At 36.4% G+C, this 17,116-nt stretch overlaps 1 protein-coding gene across 1 annotated transcript in view; it reads right to left on the bottom strand.

The window, feature by feature from the left end:
• The window catches only part of FRK (fyn related Src family tyrosine kinase), a 52,798-nt gene that overhangs the window by 15,020 nt on the left and 20,662 nt on the right, over window positions 1-17,116 (bottom strand). The window contains exons 2-4 of the mRNA XM_062570957.1: window positions 16,798-16,919; window positions 8,283-8,446; window positions 7,497-7,665 (exon numbers count right to left, since the gene is read on the bottom strand). Coding sequence (XP_062426941.1) covers window positions 7,497-7,665; window positions 8,283-8,446; window positions 16,798-16,919 — 455 coding nt within the window. The remainder of the gene's footprint in view (window positions 1-7,496; window positions 7,666-8,282; window positions 8,447-16,797; window positions 16,920-17,116) is intronic.

Raw genomic sequence — 17,116 nt, 5'->3', positions numbered from 1 at the left:
ATAAAAACAAAAATGTATAGTGACATGCTCAGCGACCTACAGCAAGACAGAGATGTACAGATTCAAGAACAAAAATAGCAGTTTCTGCCTTCTAGCATTCATTTTTCTACCTGCTGATCCCTATATCTCTCTGATAATTGTGAGTCAACAACTCAACAAGTCAGAAAAGATGTTACTCAAGGGAAAGACATTCTTGTGTTTTGTTTTGTTTTGTTTTCTCCTTCACACATTCTTCACTATGTTTTCACCTTGGAAAAATGTCACAGATTTTTCCAAAGCAGAAATATCAATAAACAAATAAGACAATAATCTGAATGAAGGCATCATGTTTCTACTGCTTTTTGTTTTGTCACAGTGATCATCAGATTGTTTAACGAGATCGATGGTTCTGAGCCTTCTGGCCTAGAAGTCAGTCATTTTAGTCACTGTAGCTTGGAAATATTAACGTTCTTCCAAGAAACTTTAATTTCCAGCCATGATGTCCTCAATGAGCTGTCAAAACATTAGAGCAACTCACTGCCAAAAGCTTAAACAAGGCTGCCAGTGACTCATGTAATGAAATTCTTCAATGTAAGATGGTTCATGACTATGCATTTGCAAATTCCCTATGGAAACTGTGTTCTTCACAGTGCAGTGGACACAGTGGCAAACCTGCACTGGTCAAACTTTTCACCTGAAGCCTAAAGTAATTGTGTTTTCAGTCACTCCCCTATAAAGTTATGTAGCTTCTGTTGCCTTTGACATTAGGATGACTGCATAAGACAAGAAGTTTTATAGGTATTTTAAAATGTTCCCATGGGATTTTCATAGGAAAGAGTTTATATTATTTTTAATATAAATTATATGACATTTAGAATAACAAAAAGTTCTAAATATTGATATTTTAATATAAAGACTATTTTGGAACAGGATATAGGACAGCCTTAAAAGAAGTCTGCATAATCAAAGAGTAGATAGAGATGGAAGTCCATCATGGGCACCCTGTTCTCAGGAGCACCAGTTAGATAAAATATAAGCTCTTCAGCTGCTCCCAATACACCCAGGAATTAATCCTGAGAAGTGCTTTCGACTTTTGTCAACAGGAGTCCCTTAAAAAAAAAAAAAAAAAAAAAAAAAAAAAAAAAAAAAAAAAACACTCTCCTGCTGCACCATTGACATTTTAACAGAAATAAGTCCTAGCTTGGGTATAGCAAGGACTAGTGTGTGGCTGAACAATTGGACAGCAGAGCAGAGAAGATGGACACTCAAATCCCTGGCTATTTATGATAGTTGCAGAAAGGGTGCAAGCAGCTCCCATGGCTGATAGGCTGCCTTATCAGTACTGGGAGCTTCTCTTCCCATGCCATTCTCTCCTGGTTGCTTAAGGGAGTAACAATAAGGTGGTGATGGGGAACAATATTGCCTGAAAATGAAGGGGTAGAGGTGGGAATATAAGAGAAGTCAAAAGAGAAATAAAGAGGGGGAGGTGGAAGGACATGATCACCATCCACATCCTCCACCATGGAGGGTACCTCAGGGCACAGAATGCTCTAATGCAACCTCTGAACAAAACACCAGGAAGTGTGGAGATGACACAACAGGATTGGTATTAATTAGCAGATCAACAGTTAAGATGTTTTAGCGTAATGAGAGCCTGTCTCACATTAACAAATGACATTTAGAATAACAAAAAGTTCTAAATATTGATATATTAATAAAAGATATTAGAGATATTTTACAGGACTTGATATTAGTTTAATCAAAAGTCCCTAGTTTAATTATTAGTCTTGTGACTCTTCCTGCAAGGTTAATGGAAAACTTGTCTAAATATAAAGACCACAGACTAATCATTCTGACATTTTGAAGGGCTCCACAATCCACCACTGGCTCTGAAAAAAACGTCTTTAAAAAGTCAGGGGGGAAAAATGATTCTAGATCAATATAGATTTCATCTTCTGAGGCTTTCAGTAGGAAGTGTTAAACATTATCTTTAGAGATGGAAACAAGCTTACAAAAGAAACAGGAAATCGTTGAAAAATACTGGTTCATTAAATCTGAAAATATCTCAGATTGAGCACTCTCTCTTACAAAATCTCCTCCATGGTCCTGGAGGGCTGTGTCTGGACCCCCATCTTCCAAAGCCAGTGGGCCCGCACCCTGGAACTAGTTAACATTACATAACATTACATAATCATAAATGCAGGAGGGGTAACAACACTCCACATGGTTCAGTGGAGGAGAGCCACTTTCCATGACATCCTCACAAGTCCCAGCCCATCTGCAGTTCTGGGTCAGAGGGCTTTCAAGTTGCCCAACTTAAGATCTCAGAGGCTGCAGTAACTTGACATTTTTCTCAGTTTTGTCACTGATGTAAATTCCATGGAATTAGAAAACACTGCTGGTGGATGAATTCATTTCATCAACTGTAGGCAATTATTCAGACACCTAGGTCTGAGTTAGTTGTCTAGACTTTATAGTCAAATAAAAGAAACATGCATTAGTGGCATATTCTTCTCTCACTGTAATGCAAATTTCTATTCTAGAGTCTGATTTATCTGACATGTAGGTACCTGGTTTTTTCCATTGGTTATAAAGAAAGATATCTAAGATTTAGATGCCTAAAAATAAGAAAATGTATCTATTATGCTAGGCATCAACATTTCTGGAAGGATGCACTTGTGAAATTTCCAGTTTATATGCAATATCAAAAAAATTGTCTCTTGCTTCAAATTGTAATGGAAACAGATTTCTGAACATTGTAGTTACTCATAAACCAGAAATTGCACATTTTTATCAAGTGGAAATTGCTTCAGAGAAAAGTCCATCACTGCCATCTCACTAGAATTCTAGGAGCTGGTTTTCTCCTATAGATTGGAAGTCCATCTACCTACGCACAATCCATTTTAGGCCTTTTAACAGTAATAGCTAGAAATTAGAGGAAGTCCAGAAAAAACAACTTTAGAAATGAAGAAACTACCATACACCAAGAAAATATATCAAGTGTTTCTAAAGACAATTGAAAAATGATTTAATTCAGTTTATAAGTATCATCAGAAGGGAAAGAAAAAGATATTACATACCAGGGAGCTTTCAGTTTAACATAAGAAGACACAAGAATCAAAGAGCAGATGTCAGATAAATACAGATGACAAATTAACCCTACATTCTCACAGGCAAAGGTGATATACGATTGAAACAAATTGTTAAAGAAAGCAGAGGCACCTTTTCTCTGTACCTCTATCTCAGGACAAGAAAACTTCTAGCTATTTTCCAGTTAAGCACAAGCTGTATTTTGATTAAATCTAAATATTTTTTTCTAGGACGGAGGTGAAATATAATGACATATAACAGCAAAACATTCAGAATATGCATAAGCTAGGATAGATAGGCATTGAAAAAATGAAGCTCAGCCTGAAAACACCTATGCTAGCAGAATCCTTTCTGGGCTTCAGTGCTAGAAATCTACGAGGTGCTGATTTGCCTTATGCTCTTCTATGTTGTTTGATATATCATAGGACTAATCTACTCCTGTTAGAAATGAGGGCATAGTTCCATGCCACAATGTCTCTGGTTGTGAAGCCATTTATGAAGGAGTCAGTCTACTTCCATCTCCTATATTTGCCAGATTGCTTGTCCTGTCCACTCTACCTTCCAGTTTCCTGTGGATCTACACAGCAAAACAGTCCAGGAAAAAGACCTTGCTTTAAAATACCCCCATTCAACCCAATTTGAGGGCAATTTGGTTTAGATCAGTGAGGCAGGCATCAGGAAAAGAGAATTTTATAGTGTGTAGTATGTGAAGCCTGAGATGTTGGCTATGTGAATATTGGAAGCTTCAATCACCAGCATGTTATATGATGCATTTCTTTATTTCTCAGGAACTACCACACTTTCCATTCGCTTATCACCTCTGTACTGAGATGAATGGAATCACCAGACTTAACCTTTATTTTAATTTTATTTGTAATAAGCTAAGCATTTATTACTTAGATTAGAGTGAGGGGACTTTGGGTTTTTTTTTCTTTAGTTATTGAAATGCTATTACTCATGCACAATGATAAAAGTAAGCTTTGGAAAGCTCATGTGCGTAACTGATTAAAATAAGGTACTCCAAGTGGAGAAGAACTTTGTATGGAAAAGAATAATTGCCTGGAAAAGTATATTGCAAGGTTAAATACTGTCACTTGAAACTGATCTACTTCTGTAAAGAAGTTAAATATTTCACAAAGTATGCTGATGAGAGGATCAGTAATACCTGTATAATTTATCAAGATGACTTCGAGGATCAAAGCCTGCACTTGAGCAACACGAGGTGTAATGCTCCCCTTCCTCATCATAGTATACGATCACAGCCTCCAAGCTACCCAGACATCACATCTAGGGGAAGCTTGTGTGTGCTGTAATTCAATATAACCCACCGTGAAATCAATGAGACTACTACTGTTGACCTCAACAGGAGGCAGATGGGAGTGAACAAAACAAAAATAGGAAAGGTATTGCTTAATCCACTCCTTTTTTCCAGCCAAAGTATACAAAGAATAACAAAGTTGGAGGGGCCTTCCCTCTGAACCATGCTAGACTGTGTTTAGTAGCAACATGTTTGCAGCAAATATTATCCATGATTGTTTATTCCACTGTAAAATTTTCGTTGTTAGCTAATACACCTACTGAAGAAGTTTGTGTGACCATTTTTGATGTTTTATACTCTGAGTGCATCCTTAGAACATCCTATTAATATGGAAACTGAAAAATCTTCTTTTCCTGCTTACGTTGGTCTGGCAGTATTATACTCTCTGTGCTGTATCAGCAAGGCATTGAAAAGGTAATGAATTGAGCAACAATCAAAAAAAGGATCTCTATGGAGCAGACTGGCTTTAAAAACCCGTTAAGACCCATTTCAGATACAAAATTTGATTTCACATTTTTGCTTTTCTTGAGGTGGAGTATTAGTATAAGCCAGTCAGCTGAGCAACATCAAAAAGAGAATAAAGGAGTCAAATTTCAGCTAAAATTCAACCCTCTTAACCCATACTGAGTATTCTTTTCAGTTCTGCTTGTGTCCATTACTAAATTCAAAGCTTGTTTCTTAGAAAACAGATAATATGTACTGTCTCAACTGTGCAGAAGGAGAAGTTGAAGCAGAGTTATGAAAAGAGTTATGAAAAGAGGGAAATAACTTTCCATTCTGAATATGCAATACCAGATAAATGTTAGTTTCACTTTTCCCCTACAGAAAACAGGTAGAAGTGTGTGTGTTGCAATTTGTGCAAACTCAAATTATTTTGTTTGATGAGAAACAAATCTTTTTTAGAGTTTTAGTTATCACATACTTTATTAAAGAAGAAAGAAAAAGACAACCACTAAAAGAAAAATTAATGGCACAGAAACTTAAGATAGCTGGATTTTGATTCCAGTTTTATTTAAGTTCTTCCTTTAAATACTGTTTTAAGAGAATTCATAGTATAGGAAGAACACTTCAGCATCTTGCAATAAAACAGACTTATCCAGATGTTGCACTAAATCATTAAAGGAAGGTAAATTCAGATGGACAAATTAGATCCTTGTCTTATGGAGAAGAAAGGCAAGCAGCATATTGGGCTGTTTAAATAGAAGCCTGTAAGAAGTGAAGCTATTCCTTTTTTTTTTCACTTGGTGAAGTGATGGTCACCACAGACTTGGTGAAGTTGCAGCTGGACACTGGTGAAGCTGCTTCCTTTTATCATCACACTTGAAAAAAAATGGTTGCCAACTAGAAACAGCCTAGAGAATGTATTCTGAAAATGATGTGACTTCTAAAACACTTTAGATAGGTAAAGAAGAGAAGACTGAAAAGGAATGTAATAATAGTTTTCTAGTTTGTAAAGAGGAAGAGAATAATATGTACCCCAAAACCATGGTGGATAAGGCAAGAAGTAATGGGTTTGTACTGCCAAATGAAAGATTCAGGTCAAATATGAGGGGGAAAAGCCATTTTTGATAGGAGTGATAATAACAATTGAACAAGAACACTTGGAGAGACTGTGGAGCTGCAGGAGTTGCTGGTTTCAGAAGTCTTTAAAAATAGGTCTTTCAAGTTTTTTAAAGAAAGTCTTAAAAAATAGGTTTTCCTCTCAGGAAAGGCATAGCCTTAGTTGTTCCTCTCTTAGGATAGAGAAATGGACAAAGAGATTTCAAGATGATTTCTGTGATTACTAGGGCAAAAGGGGTCATATCAGTTCCTTGGAAAAGTATGCTGTCGAAAAGTATGTTATCTTTCACAAAAATTACCGATGGCCTTAAGTCTTAACAGTTCTTCCACTTTGAGTTCAGCAAAGAAAAAAGTTTCGTATCTACTTTCAATTTGCAAGTCCCCAGATGCATACAGTATTCTTATATAAGATAGCCCTAAAATGTGTGCTTAAATTCCTCCCTATTCAACAGAGAATTCAAATAGGACTCAGCATATTTAGGTGATTCTCTGACCTGATAATCTGAATCTATTTTGCTTCCTGCAATATGATCATTCATAGAATCATAGAATCAGTAGGGTTGGAAGGGACCTCTGGAGATCATCTAGTCCAACCTCCCTGCTCAAGCACGGTCACCTACAGCATGGTAGATGGGGTTGCATCCAGGCGGGCCTGGAAGATCTCCAGAGAAGGAGACTTCACAACCTCTCTGGGCAACCTGTGCCAGTGCTCCGTCACTCTCACAGGGAAGAAATTCCCCCTCTCGGTCAGGCGGAACTGCCTGTGCTTCAATTTCTGCCCATTGCCTCTTGTCCTGTCACATGGGACAACTGAATTATTAATGCCCAGCACAAGCTTTTTCAATTAACCATAACATATTACAATGTTTTCTCAATTCAAAAATATGTATATCATCCAGGCTATCCTTCCTATCTATAAGATTCTTGCCATCTGCTGGCAGACATTTTATGTTTTTGTTTTAAAATGACCAAGTTACTTTAAATTAATCAAAAATAAACAAGAAAAAATTAAAATCTGTATCGGTCACAAACATGCACTGTAGGCAAATTTGAGGAATGAATGTTGTGGATCAAAAGCATATATTCAACCATTATTAGGATTAAAACACTTCTTAAATACAAGATTAATATAGTACATATCCTATGTTAACAAAGGCATCATTATAACATAGCATCTAGCCACTAGAAGTTCTGCAGACTACTAATCAGTAGTAAATTGATTACTTCAGCTACAAATGAAACAGTTATTCAACTCCACACAAGCAATGTTCTGCAAAAGGGATGGCCTTGCTGAAGTTGTGCTTTTATGTAGTAACTATCAGACAAGAATGTATTCAGCTGATAAAGAAACAGAGAATTGTATAAAATTATAATTCAAAATAGTAAAGTATTTCAAGATCCTGAGCTTTGCTAGACTCTTTTTTTAAGTGCATAGATTTTAAGAATGATTATGTTTAGGATTAGGCTATATTTACAATATATTTTTAAAAAATAAAGGAGTAACTTGCCAACATTTGACTTTATTAAGATTTAAAAGTAATGCACATACCTGGTTTTAATGTTTTGATTGCCACAGGAGTGGTATTATTCCACAGTCCTTCCCATACCTCACCAAACTGACCAGATCCTAATTTTTTCAAGAATTTCAGAGAGTTTCGGTCTATCTCCCACTGATCCACAGTTTTATAAGACAAATCAAAAGTAGTAGGAATTTGTACCTGGTATAAGAGAAGAAACAATACAGTAATTTAGATTTTTTATACTTTTAATATAGAAGTCATTGTTAACCATGTCACATAAAGTTGTAACTGAGTTTCTTGAGAGCACAGATATATGATAAGGTGTGTTGGGTACATGAAGTACAGCCGCATCTTGGGTGCCTTTTGTTACTGAATTATTATTTAAGTCTAAAGAAAACATCCTGCCATTAAAAAATAAAAATTAGAAAACATCCCTCTAGCAAGCTCTTCTGAACAATGACGTATTGCTTGCCTGAACTTAGTGGTTTTGTCTCAGTAATTACTTATAGACAGCTAGAGTTATGAAGTTGGTGATTTCATCTCCATATCCATTTACAAAAAGGTATTCATAAATCATGGTTTGGCATATTTTCTCCTACAGTCACATGATGATTTGTTCAAAATGCCATGGTATTTTATTATTAATGTGTCAGCTTCAAGAATGAAACTGTAATGCTATCCATGACTTCCTGAAAATAAGCAGGTCATCACCATTTTGAAATGGTGGAAACAGTTATGAGGCTAACACCTTATAACAGATACCTGGAGAATTACCTTATAAAAAGTACATTGCATGATGTAGCATAAATTCTTACCTTTAGACATGGCTTCCTAAGTGTCACGCAGAGGCCATCACTGTTCTTACTGTAATAGTCAACAAACTCATTCAGAGTTTTAAAAGTTTTCCGTTTGCTTAGGAAAAAGCCTCCTTCATCCAGCTTTCTGATCCTGTAGTGCTTCACAGATTCACCATCAAAAACTAAAATGATTTAAATATATTAAATTTCTGAGTATTATAGCAGTAGTACAGTATAGCTTATGGTCAGCAGTTTCAAGCAAGTTTAAGAGATGTTAGGTTTCTGAGTGTGTTTGTAAGGACCTTAAAAATAGATTGTAAACACTTAAAACAAATTAGTTATTTTCAAAGAGAGCAATTACACAAAATCTCTTTCAAACCAAAGGCCACTTTTAGATAGTTTAACATATCTAGTCTACTAGTCTTTAACTATTCAGGTCTGGAGATTCTCACACTATAACACTTGGTGCAAAAGTACATAAAAATACCTTGCTGCCTGAGCAGCTCATATTTTCCATCTTTTAGGACACCAAAACCAATCAGAATCATCTAATTTAATTTAATTTAATCAATTCTTAATATTTCATTATCAATATTAACATACCAAATAGTAGCTTCTAGATTGGCAGGCATTGTAGAGAAAACAAATACACACACCATACAGCCATGATCTTCTGAGGAGCACTCACATCTTCCATAAATTTTGAGTTTTATGAGTACTTGGAATATGTAAAAGTCTGGCGAATAATGCTCTGTTTTGAGTAGCTGATGGCTCCCTTTCCACCGAAACGTCTTTTATTCTTATCTATTCTTTCTTAATCAAGAAGATATTTATCTCCTCACCTCCTCTAGGTTATTTAGGTGCACATCAAGACACTAAGAGAGCCCTTATCTATGACATTCAGAGCACTGTTTGGCAGTGTCAGAAAGTAGACTGAGCCTCTGTTTTCTGGGGCTAGTGAATGGGAGGATTAGCAGCAGACCAAAGATGGAGAAAAATGCACTGTCACCCACCTAGTCCATTATTTAGGGAGGACAAGCCCTGTAATTGCAGTTTCCTGCTGGTCTGTCACATATGACTTAGAGAGGTCCTCTGCAAAGGAATACTAGAGGTTGCAATGGTTATAATATCTGAGTGGTAGCAAGAAGGCCGTTCTAAAGAGCTGGAAAGAAGTCTAGTCTCACATGTGGGGCAACATTTAGAGTGACACTCCATTACTGCGACCAATGGGCTTTCAGTGGGCAGTGGAGAGTTTATGTTACATCCTGAAGGATAACTAGTTTAACTCCTACAAATACCACAGCTCTCAGCTCTAATATTAACAGTGTTCTGTAATAAACCCAGCTGCTAATGAGGAATCCTGACTGTACAGAGCATTACTTAAGAGGGAAGAGGTTTAAGCAGTAGAATAATTTTTTTGCAGCTCAAATAACAAGATATATGCTTCCATGGAAGGAAGTTTTCTGATCCTGAGAGTTTCAAGCTGAAAATGTCCAAAGTTCAAGGAATGCTACCAAACTGTAATGAGATTAAGGGAGAGATAGTATCTGAAAGTATGAGAAACTTGGCTTGGGTTTTTTCTACCCCCACTTGTTAGAATTAGTGTTGGAGCAAGCTGAAGGGACGCAGGTAGGCTGCCAGATTTTAGAGGGTCTGTGAGAGAATCAAGCCAAAAAGGAGAATGGGAATCATCTAGTGGTGAATTTGGGAAATGGCCATGAGAGGAAACAGTGGATAATGACCAAATGTGAAAGATTAATTGAAAAAGAAGGTAGTAGCAACAGGTAAAAGATAAGGAGGAAAACTCAGGGTTTTATCACATCCTGCCGTTTCATGAAACGACACAGTGTTTTTCCACAACGAGTGGAGAGAGAACTGCAAAGGGGAGGAGGAAGTTCCATTTTACCATCCCGGTCCTGGTCACCCACCGTTGCACCTTTTCCAGTGGGTCAGGTGCCTTCTTCCCCACCTATTTATTTAGGAGATCATTGGTGTAATCTTCTCAGAGCTCTCACACAACACTAAGCTTTGAAAAGCAAAAGGGAGGCGTAGGGAAAAGGCCTTCTGCTGCTTGTACCTTCAGTATACCTTTCAGTAATCGAAATTCCAGCAAACTTATTTAATTCAGTCATGTTATTAGTGGCTACTCTTGGTTACGTAATTAATTTAATAACAATGTGTTTCAATCTTACTAGCAGCCTCAGTCTGATACTCATATTTGAAAATCTAGCAAATTTATTATTGTTCTCCCCTGGAATTATCCCCACTGAAACATCCTTGATGTTGTAGCACTTCACTTTGCACTCTGCATACACAGAGTATGTGTTTAACTTTTATAAATTATTCTAAGAATTCAGGAACATATATCATTCGTCTTGAGTTAATTTTAGAAAGTAAAGGGGCAGCCCTTTCAGGTATCATACTAACAGAATTCATAGCAACATGTGTGTACCAAATTACTAGTCACATATACAGTATAATCTCTCTCACCATTACCTTATTAAATTCAAATGAAAATCTTTCTTCCTTAAATGCTTTAATGCCTGATCAGATGTTTTCCTACTGTACTTTGCAATTGTCATCCCCGACCACCAGAGGGCATAAAGGGGCTGTTGAAAATCTGAGGGAATTTTATAACTGCCACAGGTAATATTTTTAGGGAGAAGAATTGCCAATATACAATTCTGCAGGAGTATCAAACAAGAATATTTATAACTATAACTTCAGAGTATAAAAATAACAACATCAACTACTTTTCAAATGTCATTTCCTTTCAATTTAACACATAATTGATATTTTTCAATTATAAAAAGAATGTAAATGCTTGTGATGTATGATTACTTAAAAAGTAATTCAGCAACAACACACAATGAAAATTCATTGGTTTTTCCAAAGTTTAAAGCAAAGTGTGTCTGGCCAAAAGAATATAAGGCAAACAGGGTAATTGCATTAATCCAGTCTCATTTATATATCACAAGTGATATAGCTTGAGTATCTGATTTATTTATTAGCAATATTACAATTATTATTTGTAAAGTAGCTAATCTTTATGTAAGAGTTGGTGAGTTAAAAGGTGAGTTCTAATTTCTTAAATGAGCTTTACACGAAACCCTGTGGCTGGCAGTATATAGGTTGGATGACATCAGCACAGACTCCTGACCGTATGTTTATAAAGTCTATGAGTAATGGTTTCTTCATTGTTCTGTAGAGATTCCAGTTGATACTGTAATTTGAAGCTACCAAATACTTTATCTCGATTCATGGTACTTTGCTGCTATTCAGGTTGTATTTTGCAATTTTGCATTAAGCCATGACTCAAACACTGTTTTTCATATCAAATTGAAATGAAACAGTGTTTGCAGACCAGCTGATCTAATCTCCTTATCACAGCCCAGCAGTGTGACTTGAGCAAGGAAATAATAAATGAAAAACAGTAGTTTCTCTGTAGTATTTACATCTTACCAGGCAGAACATTTCCTGGGGTTGTGGAGGAGAATGATGGTTTAGCTACTGTATGATACTTTCATTGGCTTCTTATTTCTGTAAGATAACATTGCTATTTTATGATACTTTTATAGCTTTTTCTTCCCTCTAGATGAAGCTGGAATGTATGTGGAAAACCTGTAGATTTCTGCACAGATATAGCTTTTGCCTGTGATAAGCAGCTCAGGGGAGGATTAATTCAGTGTTTGATAATGGAGCATTGACAGTTTTGGGGTTTTTTTTTAAAAAAAAAAAAAAAAAAGGTTTTGTTTTGATTTGTACCACCTTGCCTTGTGAAGGATGGAGTCTGGCTGTGCAAGTACTGCACTGCACACATGCAGAGCTAGAACATGGTGCAACTCCTCCTCACACACATGAAGCAGGGTGACTCTGAGAAGAGCTAACTATAACCCCCTCTTGGTCGTTCCAGTCATCCCTACACCCAAAGCAGACAGTTAAATGAAACAAGATCATGACTACAGCTTCACACAGCTTGACATGAATAGGATTTGAAGACTGCAGTGGTCTTCTCCTTGACTTGCCCTTCCCAAAACAATTGCAGCTGTTCATTTGATTTCTTCATGGTTTTGATTTAACAAAAGCATTCTCCTCTTCTTGCTTCCTATCTTTTTAAGACTGAGCCAAGCAAAAGTAGATTTTGTCACCCAAGGATGAGAATAAAATATTTTAGTGCTCCTTTCCCAGGGCAGGAACATTCAATCTTACAGTGGTATCAGCACAACAATATCCTCACCAAATGAATCACTGAGGCAAATGAAATCATCATTACTGTCAGAGCCCTCAACATCTCTCCTACCTACAGTCCTGTACCAGCACAGATATGCAGAGCTGCCAGCATGGAAGGAAAGAGGGAGCAGAGCCAGCCCCCAAGCCCTCTCCTCCCTACTTCTACTCCAGCCCTGGAGTGCCCTGAGACTTATATATTTTCTTCCTCATGCAAGGATGAGCCAGAAGCAGAAACATACATTTTAACAACAGAACCACGGCCAACCATTTTGCCAGGCCAGGAGTCATACTTGATCTCCTTGCCCCAGGTGGAGCTGGGAGGAAGGTAGTTCCTTAAATCACTCTCACCAGCACCAGACCCAGTGCAGCAGCCTCTTGCTACAAGGATGGTTTCACCACGCCTATCAGTCTGCTGCCTTAAAAAATTACCTACTTTTTCCTGTGCCTAATGTCAATCTGCCCTAGAGGAAACCACACAATCTTTTTCAGGAGCAGGATAAAAAATACATATATATATATATATATATGTATGTGTATGAGGAGGAAACGCAAAGCATTTACATTGCTATTTAATGCAATCAGTCTTTTAGCTACCATTATTTGGGGGGGGGGGGGAGCTGACTACCTCCTGCTATCTTTGGCAAAAACACTCAATTAAGCTGAGCATATCTAAATTATGGCTTTTAATTAAAAAGAGGCAATGTCTAAGATGGCACCAACATGTTTAAAATTTAATACATTTTACACCAGATGCTGGAGTCATCAACATAAAAGACCTTCTGCAACATGTGCATTTTTAAAATGGGAAAACCTATTTTTAAAATGTCAAACACTTTAAAATGATAACAACACATCTCAAAGTCCTAGCTAAAGTTTTATATGCTTTTCATTTAACCATTTACAGCTGAGAAAAAGCTTTCTTAATATAACTTTTTGTTTCTAATTTAAATAGTCATTTATCATCTAAATCATTTACAAAATGTGTGTTTTTCCATCATGGTAAGTTTGAAATTAAAATTGTCCTTTTAATGAAAGGAAGGGTTTATTTCTTTCCTTTTTTTCCCCCTAAAAAGATACATTGTGTGTCTCTCTCATTAACATTGTCTCTTGCACATTTCCCATATGTGTATGATCTGAAGCATGAAAGTCATAAAAATCAATTTATGCAAACTTGGGCAAAAATCTTCCCCCCTCCCTCTTTTTAGTTTACTAGTATTTAAGTGGTAGGCTGGATAGAGACTTGCAATACTTTCAGAAAGACCTGCATTCTGAAAGCGAGGGTGCCTTCTAGTCATTATCATCATACACTCTGGAATAAAACCAAAAGAACTTAGCAGGTAGAGCAAACCCAATCAGTCCTACACAGAGTCCACACAGAAGCTGCTGTTTTGTGGATTATGGTTATTTTATGCACTTAAAAAATTGGAAACTGAAATTTAAAAAATATTCTGCCAGATGAGGTTGTGATTTCTCCCCTATCAGCTACCACCTAGATGGAAGCTATGCGAAACTTCTTAAAAGGAAAAGGACTGGATCTTCAAGGGAGGAAAAAAAAAAATAAAAAATAAAAAAAAAAAAAAAGCACTGCTTTCCTGCCTTAGTTTTCAGCATCCAATAACTCCTGATGGCACAAAACAGATCCAGAAAAAAATGTCTTTTTCATAGCATCTGGTGAACTAAACCACCTTCCTTCCAATTAATTCCTCCAACAGTACAATGCACTTCATCATCTACTTTAGTAGACACTCAGTCTCCCAAAAGTGATGAGATTATGGACATACAATGTCTAGATCATTATCTCCACTATTAGGTTGGAAGCAAAGAGCCTGCACAACACAAACAGATGCAATTCAGTCAAGCCAGGTCAGTAAACAGCAAATAATATTTAGCTTCTTCAGGATGAAGTAGCATGTCAAAGCTAAATTACATTCAAGTCTGGAAGGCTGCTAAAAGTTATAGCAGCAGTGGTGAATCATTTCATTAAAGCCCACTGTCTACAGACTGTTTCAAAACTTACTCTCTTTCATTGCCTGAAAGAGCAGAAATGCTTAATAAATCTGAGATGGCACAGAACCTTTGTATACACGCTCAAAGGGCAACCCACGTTCCTTCGCAGGTTGGCTGCTGTAGCTGGACTCTTTCCCCACCTTATACGCTGGTCTCCAGTGCCATTCTGAAAAGAAGATTTAGGAAATCCTGGTGTAATTTCCTTATTAAAATGCATTAGTGAGAAGCAATCTGCTCTTTCCTTCATTAAACAAAGCTACGTCAACCAGCATGGATGAAATCCACACTGATGATTTCATACCTTGCCTGTTACCACCAAGCACCAAATCTTCTGTTCTTAAATAAGTTTATATGGAAACCTGTAAAGGGTTTCCTACAAGCTTATTTAATGAAATCTAATATACTAAATCAGATAGATTATAGTTTCTATCCAGGACCTGGAAGAAAAAAAATTAAACAGAGACATTTAAGGATGATCTCATCCTATCATAGCTGTGGACTAAGATCTATTTTAATTTTCCTGGATTTTTTCTCTGCAGTACTTGATATTATTAGTAAAGTACTGCTGCCTTCATCTTGGAGCCAAGATGAAAGGTAAAGAATTAAGATTTAGAATCTTCTGTAGAAGGCTGCAGTTAAAAAATAATAAAAGGAAAATTGCATTTTTACCTATAGGTGCACAAGCACAAGTTTTTTCATTGACTTTTAGTAAGATGTCATGTATTCAAGCACCAGCATTAAGCAGATAATACGGGCATATCTATCCTTCCCAGCATACAACACACTGTTATCAATCTAGCCTAGTCCGTGAATAAAATCAGCTCTCTGATGAAGAACAGTTGAACAAAATTGAAGCCATGTAAGATGGGCATAAGTTGGTAGACAGAGGGAAAACATTTTGAAGGGTTTGCAACTTTAATACATTCTTCAGATAAAAAGGTACACATGCAGCTGGCCAGTTCTGACACAGTTTGGGAATTGTCTGATTCCTTGCTGATGCTAATGTTCATATCAGCTCTTCTCAGCAAGAGTGAACTTCCTTGAGGGAAGGCAAGGGCCGTAGAATGAACTCTCCCAGAAATAAAAATATCCTATTTATTTCATAAACATCCTTGTATTTCACTACACAGGCAACATATATTTGTCTTGGCAATAAAAAACAACCCTCCCCTATTACCACAAGAGAGTGTGGGTATGTACCTTTTTCTTATGTTTCTGGAAGTGAAGCCAGGCATGTGTCAAAAGTTCATTAATCTGCTTGACACATTTCCGTGTTATGCTTAGAAGATGAGTGACACATGATCCAGGCAGAAGAGGAGTCAGTATGAAAGAATCTGGTTATGCACAAGACACTGCTCACTTCACAGGCGTAATTCTGCCTGTGACAACTTACAGTTTATTCATAATCATCAAGATTCTTTACTGGCTTATAGAATTAAGGTGTGTAGAGCTACTCTCATGCAATGCATTAAGAAGTTTGTAAGCAAGGTTATCTAAAGGTTTCTTGCTGTATTTTGCCAGGTATTCTCCCAGAGACAACATACTCTTGACTCACACTTGTATTATGAGTTTGATTAAAAGATGGCCAGGGAAAACCACTGAAGAATAATAATTTACTAGCTATAAGCACAAATATCTATTGACACAGAAAAGGTGATGCCCGGTATGTACGCAAGTAAGCTAAATGGTAGTTTTCATATTTGGTAGTCTTTTGGATTCCCATTAAGGACTTTAAATATATTTCAAAAATCATTTTCATTATAAATCTAACTTTTTACTGATGGGTACGACTAATTTTTCAATGAAATATGACTCTTTCTGAAATATAGCTCTGCAAATCTTCCTATCATTTTGCTCCTGGAAACAAATAAGTATAAACCTAAGGACGTATTCTAGCAGAAATCTCATTTCCTTGAACAGCAGAGGTCTGACAACATGAGTTTAACTTCTATTCCATATATCAGTTAGGACAATACTGTACAGCTGTAATGTATTTCTGACATTTTAATTATGAAAATAATTCCTATTTCAAGGCAGCTGGAACACTGGAAGTAATAAGGACAAAAAAGTTAATTTGTGTTCTGAGCATATTAATAAACATAGACTATAAAATAAAAGTTAACAAAGACACAAATGGCTCTGCCAACTTGTCTTTTTATACCTCCTGAGAAAGAAAGATTATTATGAATTTTAATTTCATTTTCATGTATACTTTATCATGCTCAAAAATGAAAAAAATTGCAAACCACCTGAGAAACTTTTAAAATGTTGATTAAGATGAAGAACTAAAATATACCTGAAAGTGAGAATTCGCCTTTTAGACTTTCACTTTCTCGGATTAGGAAGGCTCCTGCCTGGTTTCCAGGATATGACAGTTGTCTCTCTGCATCTGCTCGTTTGATTGCACCAAAAAACCATCTAAACAAATAAAAATCATTAATTTTACCAATAAGTACAACATCCCAGAAAGACAATTTAGCTTTTATAAACATATTGTAAATTTACAAAGAGATAGTGTGTGGCATGTTAATTAGAACTCTAATAGTATGAGAAGAAAAAAACAACCTCTAAGAACCTCACAACAAATTTATTGTTAGAAAATATCGCTTGCACAT

The sequence above is a fragment of the Rhea pennata genome, chromosome 3, assembly GCF_028389875.1.
Source record: "Rhea pennata isolate bPtePen1 chromosome 3, bPtePen1.pri, whole genome shotgun sequence".
NCBI lineage: Eukaryota > Metazoa > Chordata > Aves > Rheiformes > Rheidae > Rhea > Rhea pennata.
This window is presented reverse-complemented; position numbering and strand designations above follow the sequence as displayed.